The sequence below is a fragment of the Salmo salar genome, chromosome 11 (genome assembly GCF_965601325.2).
Source record: "Salmo salar chromosome 11, fSalSal1, whole genome shotgun sequence".
Taxonomy (NCBI): domain Eukaryota; kingdom Metazoa; phylum Chordata; class Actinopteri; order Salmoniformes; family Salmonidae; genus Salmo; species Salmo salar.
The window spans coordinates 82,970,521-82,988,397 of record NC_138301.1 but is presented as its reverse complement, the minus strand read 5'-3'; the positions used below and the strand labels follow the sequence as shown (position 1 = coordinate 82,988,397).

The 17,877-nt window shown below is 44.9% G+C and overlaps 1 protein-coding gene across 21 annotated transcripts in view; it reads left to right on the top strand.

The window, feature by feature from the left end:
• LOC106562963 (formin-binding protein 1) overlaps positions 1-17,877 on the top strand; it is a 103,618-nt gene that overhangs the window by 31,788 nt on the left and 53,953 nt on the right. For 20 of the 21 annotated variants that reach the window (XM_082958099.1, XM_082958096.1, XM_082958095.1 and 17 more), the window contains exon 2: positions 11,452-11,567. In XM_082958099.1, the coding sequence (XP_082814225.1) occupies positions 11,452-11,567 (116 nt within the window). Of the gene's footprint in view, positions 1-6,038; positions 6,514-11,451; positions 11,568-17,877 lie in introns of those variants that run through there. The other variant, XM_082958097.1, reaches the window with a different exon arrangement.

Below are 17,877 nucleotides of genomic sequence, written 5' to 3'. Positions count from 1 at the left end.
CCACATCAAGAGAAGGGAAGGAAGGGAGAGGTTCAGTCTAGGTTAATCATTACAGTCTTGTGTAAAGTCATTGTTTAGGGGGAGTAGGGTGGGGGGGCGATGGGGTTGAAGGGGGCACTTAAAGTGCTTTTGTGCCTTTTTAGTTCAGCAAGGCAAGTGTTTGTGGTGATACTCACTGTCCAGTGGAGCCCTGTGTGTGTGTGCGTGTGAGGTACTTGTGTGTGTGTGTGTGTGTGTGTGTGTGTGTGTGTGTGTGTGTGTGTGTGTGTGTGTGTGTGTGTGTGTGTGTGTGTGTGGTGTTTGTGTGTGTGTGTGTGTGTGTGTGTGTGTGTGTGTGTGTGTGTGTGTGTGTGTGTGTGTGTGTGTGGTGTGTGTGTGTGTGTGTGTGTGTCTGTCCCCTCCGCCTAGGGGTTACTGAGTCCTCCAGTGGAGATTATTATTCCTACCCAGTCCAATGGACAAAGCCTCTGTGTGCTCGGGACCCAGGTCGGCATCTCCCACTAAATATTTGCCCTGGTGGTCGGACGCCCATACTCGTGAGACACGCTGGAGTAGCCTAATGCATTGATAGGGCAGGGAGGAAACAAAACAACTATTTTGCAGAGTACAACTCTCCTCTCTGCTCTACTGTGCCTTTGTGTTGAGGTCAGACAGAGAGAGAGAGAGAGAGAGGGGGGAGATTGTTATATGTCATGACATGACATTTGTTGGTTGTTTAGAATAGGAAAACTACTGAGCAATCAGACATTTTCCTCTATCCTGCTGTAGTTTATTAGACAGGCAAGGACCAGAACTTCTGTCGGTGCATGTAGACTTGTTAGCACCAATGGGGTATTCATCACAATGAGCTCATGACCGATTGGGGGAGAAAAAAGCTTTTACACAACCAACCAACCAACCGATCACAGATTTATTGTTCATCAGAGTTTCTCGTTGAGAGATATTCTTAGAAAGACCTCATTGAAACCACCCTTTCACCTCCCACGCTTGTGAAATAGATATGACATTTAGGCTATAAGAGATCAAAGATAATGCCGTATTAGGAAAGTACTTTATTAGCAAAACAACGATAATACTGACACTGATATACTGACCTGTGGCGCTCACCGTTTGCTCTGTATGTTTATTTAGATAATGAGTTGTAAGGACCACAAGTCCTAAGGACTTTAGGCTACATCATATGACTTGGTGCTTAGGTCCAGTAGTTCAGTATCTCAGCAACAAAGCCTGGGGAACTTTCCTCAAGATGCTAAGATCAGGATGGAATTCCTGATTATTATCCTGGTCTGTTATTTAGAAGAAACCAAATCACCCTAATCAGCCTAATGTTAATGCTATGTGGTACTTTTCAGTGGAATTACTTATTCCTCGTAACAAGGGCCGGGAGTTTGTCTCTGACCATGTGAACTGACCAGGAAAACCTCTGGGCTGTAGTTAGGCCTATTGCCAATACATTTTTCCTTGTCAGGTCATATGGTCAGGAAAGTCTCCTCTTAGCCCTACTCATAACATCTGGTCCACACTTCTATTCTGCTACACACTTCTATTCTATTCTACTATGATGTGAAGGACCTCTGACCGAGACAATGACTTTTAAAGCCCTCTTTAGTTATAGTCCCATTGTCCTCCTGTCTATCTGCCCAGCAGAACATCTGTCCCCTCTGTCTCTCTGTGTCACCTCTGTTGGGACATCTCCCCCCCCTCTCTCCACATGTGTCCTGGGGTATGACTATTATTTCTGGAGGAGCAGTGGGAGACGATGCTACTTCTGGATGTTAATGTTTTCTGTCTGCATGATATTATTGGGCTCCCGAGTGGCGGTCTAAGGCACTGCATCTCAGTGCTCGAGGCGTCACTACAGACACCCTGGTTTGAATCCAGGCTGTATCACAACTTGCCGTGATTGGGAGTCCCATAGGGTGGTGCATAATTGGCCCAGCGTCATCCGGGTTTAGCCGGTGTAGGCCGTCATTGTAAATTGTAAAATAAGAATTTGTTCTTAACTGACATGCCTAGTTAAAATAAAAAAAAATACATTATTACTAGTGGTATTCATTATATTTTTATTTAACTAGGCAAGTCAGTTAAGAACAAATTCTTATTTACAATGACAGCCTATATATATATACACACACACACACACACACACAAACACACACACACACACACACACACACACACACACACACACACACACACACACACACACACACACACACACACACACACACACACACACACACACACACACACACACACACACACACACACACACACACACACACACACACACACACACACACACAGTACCAGTCAAAAGTTTGGACACACCTGCTCATTCAAGGGTTTTTCTTTATTTTTACTATTTTCTACATTGTAGAATAATAGTGAAGACATCAAAACTATGAAATAACATCAAAACTATGAAATAACACTTTTTTTGTTTAACATATTTTATATTTGAGATTCTTCAAAGTAGCCACCCTTTGCCTTGATGACAGCTTTGCACACTCTTGGCATTCCCTCCACCAGCTTCATGAGGTAGTCACCATGAGGTAGGCACCATGAGGTAGTCACCTGCGATGCAGTGCCTTAGACCGCTGCGCCACTCGGGAGGCCCTACAACCTACACCATAGAAAAAAACACAAATAACTTGATACTTGTGAATAACCGTTTTATATAGGCTAGATAATGACTCCAGAGTGCAGACGATGTGTTTGAAAGCATGGTGTTTTGTAGACTCACTCCCATTTATGACATTTCTGTGACTATGCGATAATAAGCTAGCTATGTGTAGGCCTATCTTTAGCACCTGATTGGTATGTGTGTGTCTGTGTGTGTGTGTGTGCGTGCATGTTTCCTTAAGATTTTGTGACCCACAGAAACATGTAAGTCCATGACTCTTGCTCACTTGGACAACTACTAAACAGGCTATTAGATAGCGTTCCCTTATTTCAGACGACCTGTTCAACCTTAAACACTGACCCCCTCCCCTCTCTCTTTCTAATGGCCAATTGAATGCCTCTTCCCACTGGGCACAGCTTTCAATTGATTGAAAACACTGACCTGTACAGAAGGGTTGGAGGTAGTTGGTTGTGGATGGGCAGGCTACAGCATTTGGATTGTGACTTATGGTAAGGTATGAGACAGACTAGTCCTAGCCTGTAATGATCAGAAGGGTTTTTGACTCTGCCTGGTCTACTACAGTCTTTCTTTGGTATGAAAGAAAAACAGCAAAGAACCAACCTGGGGTTAGGTGCCAATAAAATAATCGGAATCGCAATCTAAAAAGCTTATAGAGGAGGTTTCTCTCGATCTGGCTTTGTTTATTTGCGCTCCCTCTTTTTTGGAAGGTTCTGGATTGATGATTTCATGATCTTTCTTTGTGTCCTCTCTCCCGTCAAAAAGAGAGGGTGCCGTGTCAAACGTTTCATCAGAAGTTGTTGTCTTCTTCCAAGGCCTGTCGTGGTGAATCATCCTATGTTGGAGCTTACAGGGCCGTTATTATACACGTCTTGTCTCTATTATACACGATTGCGGCTCTTTGGTGTTCTGTTCTGAACAGAGATTAAACAGAAGCAACAACAGCAGTCTCTCTGGAGAGTTGCGATGTCAAGGGAGGGAGGGAGAGGGGGGGAGAGAGGGGGAGAGAGAGAGAGCTTTCCAAAATACTTGGCAGTAGTCAATGATTTGCAGACCCTATCTAAGTGTTGTTGACCACCTTCAGGGGCCAGCATAATGGGGGCATTGTTACCCTCTACCACCCTCTATGGTTGAAAAAAAGGGCAGAAACTAGCCAGGTTATTGCATAGGGGGCTTTATGCAAAGTCATTGCATTATTTTTCAGTGCCAACAGAAGTTATATTTTACCTTTCATTCTATGTTAGATTACAGTGAGGGGCTAAGGAGAGAGGAGAAGGAAGAGGAGGAGAAGAAGAAGGAAGTGAGAGAGAGGATGAACAAGAAGAATAGTGGTTTGGGATGCGGCCAGAAGGTCCATTCTCATTTGGTAGCCCTCTACTTGGACACGTGTTCTTCTCCCAGATAAAGGAATTGTCCACTATACTCCTGGTACAGAAAAGAAAAGACTCTCTCTCTCTCTCTCTCTCTCCCTCTCTCTCTCTCTCACCAACATTTAGACTCACCTTACAAAAAATAATCCCTGCATAGCTGTTAGTGAACCCCCTGAACCACACACACAATCTCTTTAGTTCTTCAGAGGATTAGATCCATGAGAGAGAGAGAGAGAGAGAGAGAGAGAGAGAGAGAGAGAGAGAGAGAGAAAATAGAGAAAATAGAGAGAGACAGACAGAGAGCAGCCTGGATAATACCAAGAGTGATACAGAAGGGTAGCACAGAGAGAGAGAGAGAGAGACAGACAGACACAGACAGAGAGCTGCCTGGATAATACCAGGAGTGACACAGAAGGGTAGCACAGAGGTCAGGCTGAGGAGCACTCAGAAGCTAGATCATGTATGTTTTAATAGCAGCCCTGGAGAGATGACCAAACCAAGCTATGGGATTGAATATAAAATCAGATTGCGTTCCCCTGCATGCTAATGCTTGTCAATAGGCATGACAGTACATAGGCCTACCTACACAGAGCCATATAGTAGTATAGAGATAGTATAGAGATATATAGATATATGTTTAATACATGGCTATAGGCCAACACAAACCTAGTTCAGATAGTAGCCATGGTGTTGGTTTTGATTTTGAATGGAATAGGGAGATTGTGATGAGAGAGAGAGATAATATAGAGACTGTCTGTGTGTCATCCGTGTGGATAAAAACCCAAGTGATCTGATCTGGAATTTTAGCTCTATTTCTATGTGCCATTAGTTTAGATTCACAAGTGCTGCAGTGCATAAAAAAATGAAATCCTTTGCTAAGCTACTTTACCACAAACAAGCCCATCTTGGTGTGTTTTTGTGACATACTGTAGCATTAGGCTCCTTAGTGCCTCCTTTGTTGTTCATTTCAAGCCTTCTCACATCTCATGGAGGAGTGGGGTGATATAGCCTACGGTACAGTATATTGATTTGACTAAATATACTTAAATGGGCCAATCCGATGTGCAGCACAATAGTGGATCGGATAAGGCCTGAAACAACAAGTGTAGGAACGGCTCTGCCTGTCCCAGATCGCTGTGGAAATGAGGTCAGAGGTTACAGCTGATACTGAAGTGGGGCACGAGCAGGGGGCCATGGGATAGGAGGGGGTGAGAGGAAAGAATGAGAGGAGGGGGTGAGAGGAGAGAGAGGGACTGTGTCCCATAGTCAGGGTGTTTTCCTCGGAATGAAACAATGGGACAGCGTGAGGGGTTTTGAACATGAAGGCAGATGCTGACAGGGAATTTCTATAGATTTCGGATTCAGAAATAGATTGAAACAATGAAGATGGAGTGTTTCATGAAGCCGAGCGCCCAGTTTCTGGTGAGCGAGACTACAAATGCTGTGACTGTCTGGCCCCCTCCCTCTTCTGGATTGTCTAAACACATTGTTTTGATGTGTCAAGGCAATAGAGAATTGCAGTGATGGTTTTCTGTGATATTGGAGTGCACCTTTGACACAGATTCCTATAATCTCTGTAGTTTTCCTTGATATTTTGTTCTGATATGCAGTATTATTCATAATTTATTATCACTTTTTCCACCTGTGGGAATCGCCTGGCCAAGGTGTTTTTTTCCTTTCTAGTGGAAAGCCATTCGCTCCCTTTCTTCTCTCTCCTCTTTCTGAGATCTCTCTCTCTCTCGCGTGTCTTTCTGACCTCTCTCTTATACGGTAGAATGTGTCTTCTTAGTCATGTATTCAGACCACATGTGTCACATTGTGACACATCTTTTCCCAGAAGTGTCCCCCACAGTCCTGCCTTGTGTTCTCCACGTAATGAATGAGGGGATGTCGGTCATCTTTCATCAAAGTGACCCCTCCCTCTTTCTCCAGTCCAGTCCCCTCCCTCTAAACCCCTCCTTTTCTTTCTTCTCCACCTCTTTTACGCCCCTCTATCCTTTTTTTCCCCCCTCTCTCTGAATCATTCCTCCTCTGACATCCCACTGAGTTCACCTCACGCCTGACGGAGCATTTAGCCTGCATGCTCCCAGGCTACGGCTGGCCGCAGATGCAGAGTGTGTGTAGGAGTGCGTGTATGTGTGTCTCAGTACTGCATCCCTCTCTCTTGCTCCGGGACCCTCGTTCTCTCAGACACACCAGGGTAGATTTTGGTCTCCTTGGTGGAAATAGGGTCAAGGAATAGTGCGCTTGACCCTTCGAATGGTCACTGGACTTCCTTGGTAACCCTTTCTGTGTACTTTCAATGGGCTGGGTACCGTCAGTATTTTCTGGAGAATGATACCTTTTCCAACCTAACCACAGTGAGGCTTAACTGGCTGTTCCACTCTGGGCAGAGGAGAGTTGGACCTTGGTTGGATTTTTGACGTTGGACAAGGGTGGATTTTTCCCCCCCTGCGACTATAGGATACCATGCTGCCTCAACTGCCTCAACTAAGAAGGGTAATGTGACTTAGCCTAGCCGTATTTTAGCCGTATTTTGGGTCAAATAATACATTGACAAGATATGCATTCGATCCCAGAGGGTAGAACTTGAAACATTAATTTCTAAAGTGGTCCTCCTACTTTTGTGGAGGGATGCGTGTGTGAGTGAGGAGGATGTGTGTGTGTGTGTTAGTGCGTGGTGTGTTTGGGTGCAGCGGGGTGTGGAGAAGTTCTGTATTATAGCACATTTTTATTCGGAGGAAGCTCATTATGTGTTTGTACGGTGAGCTCCTTTTTGAGTGGCCGCTATCCAGTGTTTTAATTAACCAAACACTGTGAGGAGATCTGCTGAATCTATTTGGCACAGAGGCTGGCAATGAGTGGCGAGCAGCGCTTCAGGGAGGAAGGGATGAGGAAGGGAGCAGAGAGAGAGAGAGAGAGAGAGAGAGAAAGAAAGAGGAGAGCATGCTGCAGAGAGTGCGTGAAGGATAAAGACAAAGAAAGAAAAACTATGATATGAGAGGAAGCTACACGGGTATGGCTTTTCATTTCAATAGATTAGCCAAATGTTTTACAATTCTCTTCACATGAGTAGGTCCACTGACGGATGTTCAGGTGTGAACCTTCAACCGAATACATATATGCTGCTGTTGTCCTTGTTTTCCCCAGATAGGGATCATAGTATGTTTTATGCTACATACTGTACATACAGTAGCAATCTAGCCTACATTCACAGGTTTCTTATGCGGTTATTCATTCCCTTCCGTTGATATCATGTAGCCTACCTATGTAAAAACATGTTTGGCCTCATGCTGGCTATAACAATGGTAGCTAGTGCTGAGCAATAAACCAAAATGTTGGTTATTTGAATTCCATTTTGCTAATTTTTTTTCTGGGCTCATTGCGCACATTGTGCATTTTTTTTTTTTTTAAGATAAATCAGATCAAGTGCGATGTAGTAGGGAGTTGTAGTTTCCAACAGGCCAATATTCAATGTAGTTTAGTGCAGAAAACATGGTATTTACTACAATGACCATAATCTATTGCACGCCTATTTGTCTGGTCTATGTGTTTCTTTTATGCCTGCTACATCAGGTTAGTGTGGGGCAGACACAGAGAGGGAGAGAAGATAGCACGTTGGAGAGGGATAGAGAGCATATGTTTCACGTAGCTATCTCTACCTGAAAATACATGAACTAAGTGATTGATAGTTGGTATTCAGCAGTCATAAAAGTATGCCTTATTTACTTTGAAGAACTACTAAAATAGTGATTTTGTCAGACAGCATAGGCAGCAGCTCTATAGAGATGAGATGACTTGAAATGAAATAATAAAGTAATCAAATAAAACACATTTTAATATATACTTCAACTGAAATATTTTATTAAAGTAAAGCAATGTGAATAAATAAGCAGTAATGGGAAGTCACTACCATCATGGGACTTTTATTAATTGTTTTATTCTGGGGTTTTTTACAGTATTTTACAACCCACATAATGCATAGCGTTTACAAAAATAATGAAGACTGAAATCGAAACTTGATTATTTGTTAATAATTTAACCGAAACTGAACCGACCTAAAAAAGCCACTATTCGCTCAGCACTAATGATAGCCTACAGAAAAAAATAACTGTCCCCCAAAAAGGTTTTTTTCATCAAACCCATATACTTAACTGCAGAACCCACATCCACTTCCTGTGTCAATGAGCTGGCTGTAGCAGGCTGGCTGTAGCAGGCTGGCTGTAGCAGGCTGGCTGTAGCAGGCTGGCTGTGTTAAAGCAGCACAAAAGCAGCTGTTAAAGCAGCACAAAAGACACCCCCACTAAGAACCCTGTCATGCTGACTGGGACAGTAGCTCGGTCGACAGTTGGGGAATATCCTGCACCGAGGGATTCAACTTTGGTTGGGTTGAGGAGGAGAGACATTTTCATTTTGTTTGGGTGAGGTGGACTACAGATGATGGGGGACTGTTGGAGCTATACCAAGGTGAATTTGTTCCTGTGAATACTGTAAGTGAATGGTAGCTGTAGAGAAGCATGATTGCGAGATGTCCTGTGGTGCACTGGAGTGTTATCCTCTACTACAGTAGGGATGTTTTTTGTAAGCTACACGTACAAACATTTCAAACATCTCAATACTATCAGATAGGGGTTATTTGGCTTATAACTGTTGTTGAACTCTTTTTGGTGATACAGTAGAACCCTTTTTTGAAGGTTCAATAAAGAACCATCCTCATAAGGTTCTAAATGGTGCTATAAGGAACACTTTTCTAAGGTTCTATAAAGTGAAATTTAAAATGGTTCTATATAGTGGCCTCCCGAGTGGCGCAGTGGTCTAAGGCAGTGCTAGCTGTGCCACTAGAGATCCTGGTTCGAGTCCAGGCTCTGTTGCAGGTGGCCATGACTGGGAAACCCATGGGGTGGCGCACAGTTGGCCCAGTGTCGTCCGGGTTAGGGGAGGGTTTTCTATTGCGCTCTAGTGACTCCTGTGGTGGGTCAGGCGCATGCACGCTGACACGGTCGCCAGGTGTACGGTGTTTCCTCCGACACATTGGTGCGGCTGGCGTCCGGGTTAAGCGGGCATTGTGTCAAGAAGCAGTGCGTCTTGGCTGGGTCGTGTTTCGGAGGACACAAGGCTCTCGACCTTCGCCTCTCCTGAGTCCATACAAAAGGTTCTATATAGCACCAGAAAAGGGTTCCGCTATGGGTACAACTCTCTTTGGGGCTATTTAGAACCATTCTTTTGTGTTCTTTATAGAACCTTTATGGAGAATGGGTCTTTATAGAACCAATCTCAATCTGAAAGCTTCTTTGGAAATCCTTGTGAAGAACCATACAGGTTTTTTTTAATCCTGGATCCGCACCATGTTTTATTGTTAAAATTCCATAGGTGTCGGTCCTCTCGAGTGGCGCAGCGGTCTAAGGCACTGCATTGCAGTGATTGATGCGTCACTACTACAGACCCGGGTTCGATCCCAGGCTGTTACAACCGACTGTGATTGGGAGTCCCATAGGGCAGCACACAATTGTCCCAGCGTGGTTAGGGGAGGTTTTGGCCGAGGGGGCTTTACTTGGCTCATTGTGCTCTTGCAACTCCTTGTGGCGGGCCGGGTGCCTGCAGGCTGACTTCGGTCATCAGTTGAACAGTGTTTCCTCCAACACATTGGTGCAGCTGGCTTCCAGGTTAAGTGGGCGGTGTTAAGAAGTGAGGTTTGGCGGGTCATGCTTCAGAGGACGCATGACTCAACCTTCGCCTCTTGAGACCGTTGGGGAGTTGCAGCAATGAAACAAGACTGAAATTGGGGAGAAAAAGGAGGTAAAATACAAAATTTCTATAGTGGCGCAGCATAGGTGTTATTATTGTGTTAATTGACAAGTCTAGTCCAGTGAGCTACCTCTGGAACAGCTGGGGGCCCATGATGAAAAAATTGAGAACCGTTCTGAATTGACACAAGGCTATACATGAGTCTTTCACAAGACACCATCACTGGCCATAGTCATATATAATATGTGATGGCATAACACAACACACTAGATAAACTGGAATGACACTCTCACTCACTGTTGCACAAAAAGAACTATGAGCAAACCACGCCCCGAATGAGCTGCCTCCCCAGCATTTGAATTGTCACTAAAAGAGCAAATAACCCTTTAGTGAACTGCAAAGAACCATTGAATAGCTCCAATGGTTCTTTGAGTCATTATGGTTCCACATAGAACCATCACCCTTCCAAAGGACTGATGAGGAACTCACATTTTTTGGTGTGTATGTTCCTCTTGTATAGGGGCTACCCTGTTTGTAAGGTATTTATATTTTTCCTGCCACGTGGTGATTTCGCTGATTTAGCTTTAATAACATTATGCAGCATCATCAAGTTTTTCTCTATTCTACACGTACTTAGGCTATATGACAGAGGAGAGACGATGCATGAGAAGGATTCGTGTGACTATAATGCACCTCATGCTTCCTGTTCAACTCCAAGGTACAGATGAGTACAGTTAGGTTGAATAACTGAATTAATCTATGAATACTTTACAAGGCCATTGTGGGTTAGCCTTTCACAAGACACCGTCACTGGCCATAGTCATACATTTCACTGTAGGCTAAAAGTAGCCGACAGTTAAAGTCTTTTACTTGGAAGTGAAGAGGAGGCTGAATGTGTTTTTGTAAATGGTGGGGGTCAAGGAGTTCATCAGCGGAGGTGTTTCTGCTGGTAACCACTAGTGTACAGCAATATTAAGAGACTAGGAGGACCATGGATGTCATACCCACACTATTAGCTGTTTAGAAGAAACCCCAAAACCCCACAATGGCATCCAATACATGAATCACACATATCAGACAGTCTGTAAAGTAAGTCAAGCGTTTTGTCTGATTGGTGGCTTTGGCTGGTAAAAACAGTCTCTTTGGAATCGGTACAGCTAGCTCCAAGAAGTACCAGGCCCATAAGACTTTTACTAACAAACAAACAACACTAAGTTAGAAAAGCTAGCTAGACCCACTGTTAAATTAAATGACCTCAACTCTTTCTGTTTTACCCTATTACCTTATTAGAAGGCAGGTGTGCCAAATAGACTTGGATAATAAGTTAAGTGGCAGCAGCAACGCGAGAGAGTAGGTCTAATTGTTGACTGTAAAACCCTTGGCCTTTGAGAAGGGAAAATATTAGCACAAACAGTGTTGCTTTGAGTAATTTGTATAGGCAATGTACCGCCATTATAATGGATATCTGGAACTGTTAAACCTCTTGACATTTCAAAGCTGTTGCCACGTTATCAACACACATGGAAAAGGTTATGTAGTCAACTTTTGGTCCTGGCAACTACTGTAGTGAGGTTTGTGTCACTGCAAGATGGCTGCCCTAACCAAATCTCAGAATGCTGCATCAAAAACGTTAGCGCTGTATTGGGATGTTATATTCATTCGTGCATCGTTCTCTCTCTTCTCTGTTTACAGGATCAGTTTGATAACTTGGAGAAGCATACACAGTCGGGCATCGAGTTTGTGGAGAGGTACACCAAATTCGTCAAAGAGCGATCGGAGATTGAAATCAACTATGCAAAGCAGATTAGGTGAGTTCTGTTTCTTTATTGCCCAGTTATGACCTAAGTCTAGGCCTATTTCACGAGTGAATGAAATGGATAGTACTCCTCAATAATTTAATCATTTCAGTCTCAGCCTTCTTCAGCATACAGAGTATAACATAATTATAACATATAAGATATTTCACTGCCGTTAAAAACAAGCATGTCATGCTTCCACACAGGCAAAGACAATGAAAGTTTGACGGTGTTCATCTCATTCAGCCTGCAGTGAGCACATCGCTACTGTGTTGGTTATAGTGAGGTCGTATCAGAGAGCCTGGCAGACTCAGCGATGTTAGCTTTAGTCAGGTGGAGGGCTAAATAAACAGAACAATGATGCCTGGAGTGGTAGTCTGTCTCTCTTTCTTTCCATCTCTCTCTCTCTCTCTCTCTCTCTCTCTCTCTAGCTGTCTGTTTCTCTCTCGGTCTCTCTTTCTTTGTTTCTCTCTGCATCTCACTCTCTCATTTCTCTCTCTCTCTCTCTCTCTCTCTCTCTCTCTCTCTCTCTCTGGCACGATAGTGTTTTTCTCTCGCTGTTTTCCGCTGGAGGCGAGAGGAAGTAAGGTTGGCGGCAAGGTGGGGGGTGGGTTGGGGGCATGTGTTGCCATAGTGACGAGGTATCATTATTATCATCCCCAGCCAGTGCTGACCCACATTAATTTTTTTCCAATCACGGGGGAGTGTCAGTGGTTTAGTCCCGCCCCCCCTTTTAAACCTGCGCTCTTCCTCCCCTCAAATTCCATCAACCCACATTTGGGGATTTGGTTCCCCAGGAAGGAGGGTAGGGGTGAGGGGGATACTCTTCCTAAGTCCTCTTACACCCCAACAACAAGCAGCAGGGATCTTCCCCCAAATCCCTTATCTCGTTCCCTAGAGAGGGCCCATAAGAGGGCTAAAGACTCTAAGTACTGACTACTGACCAACCCCCATCCAGCACCCCTCCTCTGCACCCCTAACCCCACCTCCTTCTCTTTCTAGATAAATCTTCCTTTACCAAGGAGATAATAGAACTAGTAGTTCCTCACTCTCTGTTTGCATGCATAGCGCACACACACCACATTCCCTAATTAGTTTCTGTCTGTGTCTGACTTTGGTATCTGTAACACAGAGATAGTATTTTATGGAGCGATTTCAGTGCCAACCAGCCTCACAACCGCAGACCATGTGTATGGCGTCGTATGGACGAGCGGTTTGCTGATGTCAACGTTGTGAACAGAGTGCCCCATGGTGGTGGTGGGGTTATGATATGGGCAGGCATAAGCTACGAACAATGAACACAATTGCATTTTATTGAAGGCAATTTGAATGCACAGAGATACCGTGGTGAGATCCTGAGGCCCATTGTTGTGCCATTTATCCGCCGCCATCACCTCATGTTTCAGCATGATAATGCACGGCCCCATGTCACAAGGATCTGTACACAATTCCTGGAAGCTAAAAATGTTCCAGTTCTTCCGTGGCCTGCATACTCACTGGACATCTCACCTATTGAGCATGTTTGGGCTTTTTTTATTATTATTATTTTTATTTTATTTAACCTTTATTTAACATTGAGCATGTTTGGGATGCTCTAGATTGACGTCTACGACAGTGTGTTCCAGTTCCCGCCAATATCCAGCAACTTTGCACAGCCATTGAAGACGAGTGGGACAACATTCCACAGGCCATAGGTTTAAATATCTGTTCCAACAGATGCAAATCTGTATTCCCAGTCATGTGAAATCAATAGATTGCGGCCTAATGAATTTATTTCAATTGACTGATTGACTTTATATGAACTGTAAAAATCTTTGAAATTATTGCATTTTGCGTTAGTATAGTTTTGTTCAGTATAGTTGAAATGCCCTGTCATAGCCCTTCTAAGGGTAGCCTTTCCACTCCCTATTTAATATTGCTTTTGTGATTGACTGGGTTAGAACTCGTCTCCTGCGTGTCACAAGACTGAGTTAGCCCACTTAGTTAAAGCCTATAAAGATAAGTTCATGTAAAGGACGACACGATGCTTGCTGAACGAGTACCCTTTCCCCATGATTTAGCTCATACCGAGACTCAAACTCAGGACCTCTGCCTCACAAACACGTGACCGCTCACCTGATGCACTCCAACCCACCGCGCTATTGAAAATTGTGCAAGGAGCGACACTTCAGGCTGATAAGTGAGTTTCACAGATCCCTATCTGCTACATTCACCTCCTTAACTCACCCCACAGCGACCCCAGCGGTCGAACCAGCGCAACTGTAGATCCGAGTCCAGTGACACCATTGTAATGGACGTCACGCTGCCTGCTTAGCGAATACCGCTTCGCCCTGATTCAGCTCATATGGAGACTCGAACTTAGGACTTCTGCCTAGAAAACACATGTGACCGCCCTCCTGAAGCATTTCAACCCATCATGCTATTAAAAAAAGGCCTACTTCAAATTGCGCAAGGTTGCGATACTTTGAAATATCTGCTACACTAATACAAGTCTTCAAAATCCAGCAAAGTGACTTGGCGTGGTTTGGTGATCCATGCTTATGTGATGAGAACCTTGCCTGCGACCTGAAGACGTGTTGGTTTGACGTGTTAGTTTGTGTTAGACATTCTAGTTTCAAGCAGGGCAGACTGGCCATCTGGCATTTCATGCAAATGCCAGATAGACTGGTAAATTTTTCGCCCAGTGGGCCTGTCTAACATGAGTTTTTTGCGTAAAGTTATTTGGCTAATAATGGGAGCCGCACGGAAAAGAATGGGCCGGTGTGTTCAAAATGCCAGGGCCAGCTTTTGGTCCCAGTCTGCCCCTGGTTAACATTTGACTCGGTTGAGACTGTTGGTCATTGGTCCTGTGACTTGGATGGATCTCTTCAAGTAGGTCAAAGGAGGGTGAAGTGTAACACAGGTGGTTCTGTGACCATGCTCGTGTGATAAGAAAGCTGCATTTTCTAGTGCACAGGAGACCTGTGTTAGAACCCAGTCAGTCAAACTAACACACGTCTTCATGTCTCAGCCAAGGTTGTTCATTACATAGCCTCACGGGCAGTCTGATCCCACGAGCTTACATGAATGGTTCGCTACACGCGGTAATCAGTCTGGTAATTATGAGGTTACTCATCACATGGATGGATCACCAAACCGCCTCTGTTGCACTCTAATTAAATGGAGTGTACAGATCCTTCTGCTTCTGTTTGCCACAGAAAGTGTTGTTGTTGTGCAGTAGGCCTGATTTCGACCCAGTCAGTTATATTGGTGCTGTGATCTCTGAGTATGAGGTCAAAGAGGGGTGAAATGTAACCAAGACTTGAAGACTTGTGTTAGCTTCCTGAACTAATCCCTATGGGCTTCATCTAAGTGGGCTAACAGTCTTGTGACATGCAGGAGACCTGGTTCGAACCCAGTCAGTCACAAGAGCAAGATTAAATAGGGAGTGGAAAGGCTATCCTTAGACGGGCTATGACAGGGCTATTTAACTACATCTTCATAGAAGGCAACAACAAGCACATCCATGCTCCTGTAACGATCGTCTGGAAGAGGGGACAAAGATGCAGCGTGGTAAGTGGTCATAATTATATTTAATGAAACACTTTAAAACAAACAAGAAAACCAATCAGCGACAACAATGTACAGCTGTCCCTGATTGAGAGCCATACCAGGCCAAAACAAAGAAATACAAAAATATAGAAAAAAGGACATAGAATGCCCAAAACACACAGAAAAACACCCCCTGCCACGCCCTGACCAAACTACAATAACCCCTTTTACTGGTCAGGACGTGACAGTACCCCCCCCCCCCCCAAAGGTGCAGACCCCGAATGCACCTGAAACAAAAACTCACAAAACAATAACCCCAAACTAAAGGGAGGGAAGGGAGGGTGGCCACCGTCAATGACGGTTCTTGTGCTACACCCCCCCTCCCCAATCCTCCCCCCTATGGAGGTGGCTCAGGAGCGGGACACAGACCCCGCTCCACCACTGGCTCACCCCACTTAGGTGGCGCCTCTAGAGCGGGCGACTCTGGCTGCGCTGGACAGGCGGGCGGCTCTGGCTTCGCCGGATGGGCGGGTGGCTCTGGCTGCGCAGGACGGGGTGGGGCGGGCTCTGGCTGCGCCGGACGGGCAGGCGGCTCTGGCGCAGGACGCACCAGGCTGGGGAGACTTGCAGGAGACCTGGCTCTGGGCGCAGGCACAGGACTCACCAGGCTGAGGCTCAGGGCTGTAGGCCGTCTCTGTAGGCTCTGGACTGTAGGTCGTCTCTGTAGGCTCCGGACTGTAGGCCGTCTCTGTAGGCTCCGGACTGTAGGCCGTCTCTGTAGGCTCCGGACTGTAGGCCGTCTCTGCAGGCGCCGGACTGTAAAACGTCGCCGGAAGCTCTGGACGGGGAACTGTCGCAGGATGCTCAGGACGGGGAACTGTCGCCGGAGGCTCAGGATGGGGAACTGTCGCCGGAGGCTCAGGACGTGGAACTGTCGCCGGAGGCTCAGGACGTGGAACTGTCGCCGGAGGCTCTGGACGGGGAACTGTCGCCGGAGGCTCTGGACGGGGAGTGCGCACTACAAGGCTAGTGCGAGGAGCAGGAACAGGACGTACTGGGCTGGGCAGGCGCACTGGAGAGAGAGTGCGAGAGGCAGGCACATGCTTACCACAAAAAGCACGGGTAGTTGTCTCAGGCCTCACCCCTGGTCCAGCCAAACTACCCGTGTGCCCCCCCCCCCAAAAAATTTTTTGGGGCTGTCTCTCGTTCTTCCCGGGTAGGCTCCGATATCTGTCGATCACCTGGCCCCAAGTCCAGTCTTTCCTCCCAATCCACTCCTGATGAGACCAGGTGTCCATCTCCTCCCGAGCACGCTGCTTGTTCCAGTTGTGGTGGGAGGTTCTGTAACAATCGTCTGGAAGAGGGGACCAAGATGCAGCGTGGTAAGTGGTCATAATTATATTTAATAAAACACTTTAAAACAAACAAGAAAACGAAAGCCAACAGTTCTGCCAGGTGAACACACACAAGACAGAAAACAACTACCCACAAAACCCCAAAGGAAAACAGGCTGCCTAAGTATGACTCCCAATCAGCGACAACAATGTACAGCTGTCCCTGATTGAGAGCCATACCAGGCCAAAATAAAGAAATACAAAAACATAGAAAAAAGGACATAGAATGCCCAAAACCCCAAAACACACAGAAAAACACCCCCTGCCACGCCCTGACCAAACTACAATAACAAATAACCCCTTTTACTGGTCAGGACGTGACAGCTCCAGAGATTCTTAGCTTTCAGGAATGGGGTCATCATAGCTTATAGCTAAAGTGGTTCAAACATTAGAGCCAAATTGGCTTCAGAAACCGCCAGAAAACGTATGTTTACCACAGAGAGTGTTTGATTTCATCTGTGTTCTCCTCTACCATTCCTAGCTGGTACCAGGATGTTGTCTCTGGTTTTGAATCTGAATTTAGAGAACTGAATCTGAATGCATCTGAGAAGTTGAATTTATGAAACTTGGAATAACTTGAAATTATAGTTTGTCAACTTGATACACAGACAATGAATGCAATAACTACCATATTCAAACGGAATATATAAATATTGAATTGTCATTTTAAAACTGAATGCAATATTCATTCAATTCAGTTTCAAATCATGAAATACAAGTACAATTTCTGAATTCAATTGTTTTATTTGTGTATTAAACATTCAAATATTCAAATTCAAATATATTCAATTCAAGTACAATTTCTGAAATCGCTCCATAGATGTGCTTTATGGAACCTGACCTTCTGCATTTGTGGCGGTTGGATGTTTTCATTGACTCTGCTTACACAAACACATTTGTTTCTCACCCACATGACCTACTGCTATCACAGAAAAATATGATTTACAAATTACAGAATGGATAGCCCTGTTTCTAAAGCTTCAACAAGGTTATTCTGTTATTTTTTTGACACAATGTGCATCATTGTATGTGTATCTTTGGACAAATTATTCTCCCACCAATCAATTTAGCTCGTTAAAGCAGATTGAACCTACCTGGATCACTCCTAGTCCTCCTAGATCTAATAAACGCTAATGAAATTGGCCCTTTGATCATCCGCTCCTCGTCACACCTCTATGCTGGAGGAAGTTAGATTCATAGATTTTTTCTTTTTCTCTTTTTCTTCCCCTCCCTCTCTTTCCTGCCTCTCTTCTACCCTGTGTTTGTCTCTTTGACCCCCCCTCCCTCTCTTTAACCTTTTTGAGGTTTTTCGCCTCACTGCTGTAATTCTGCTGCAGCTTGACCTTGTCCATGTGAGTTCTGATAGAGCTGTGGCGTCTGTTAAATCTTTGATAGAT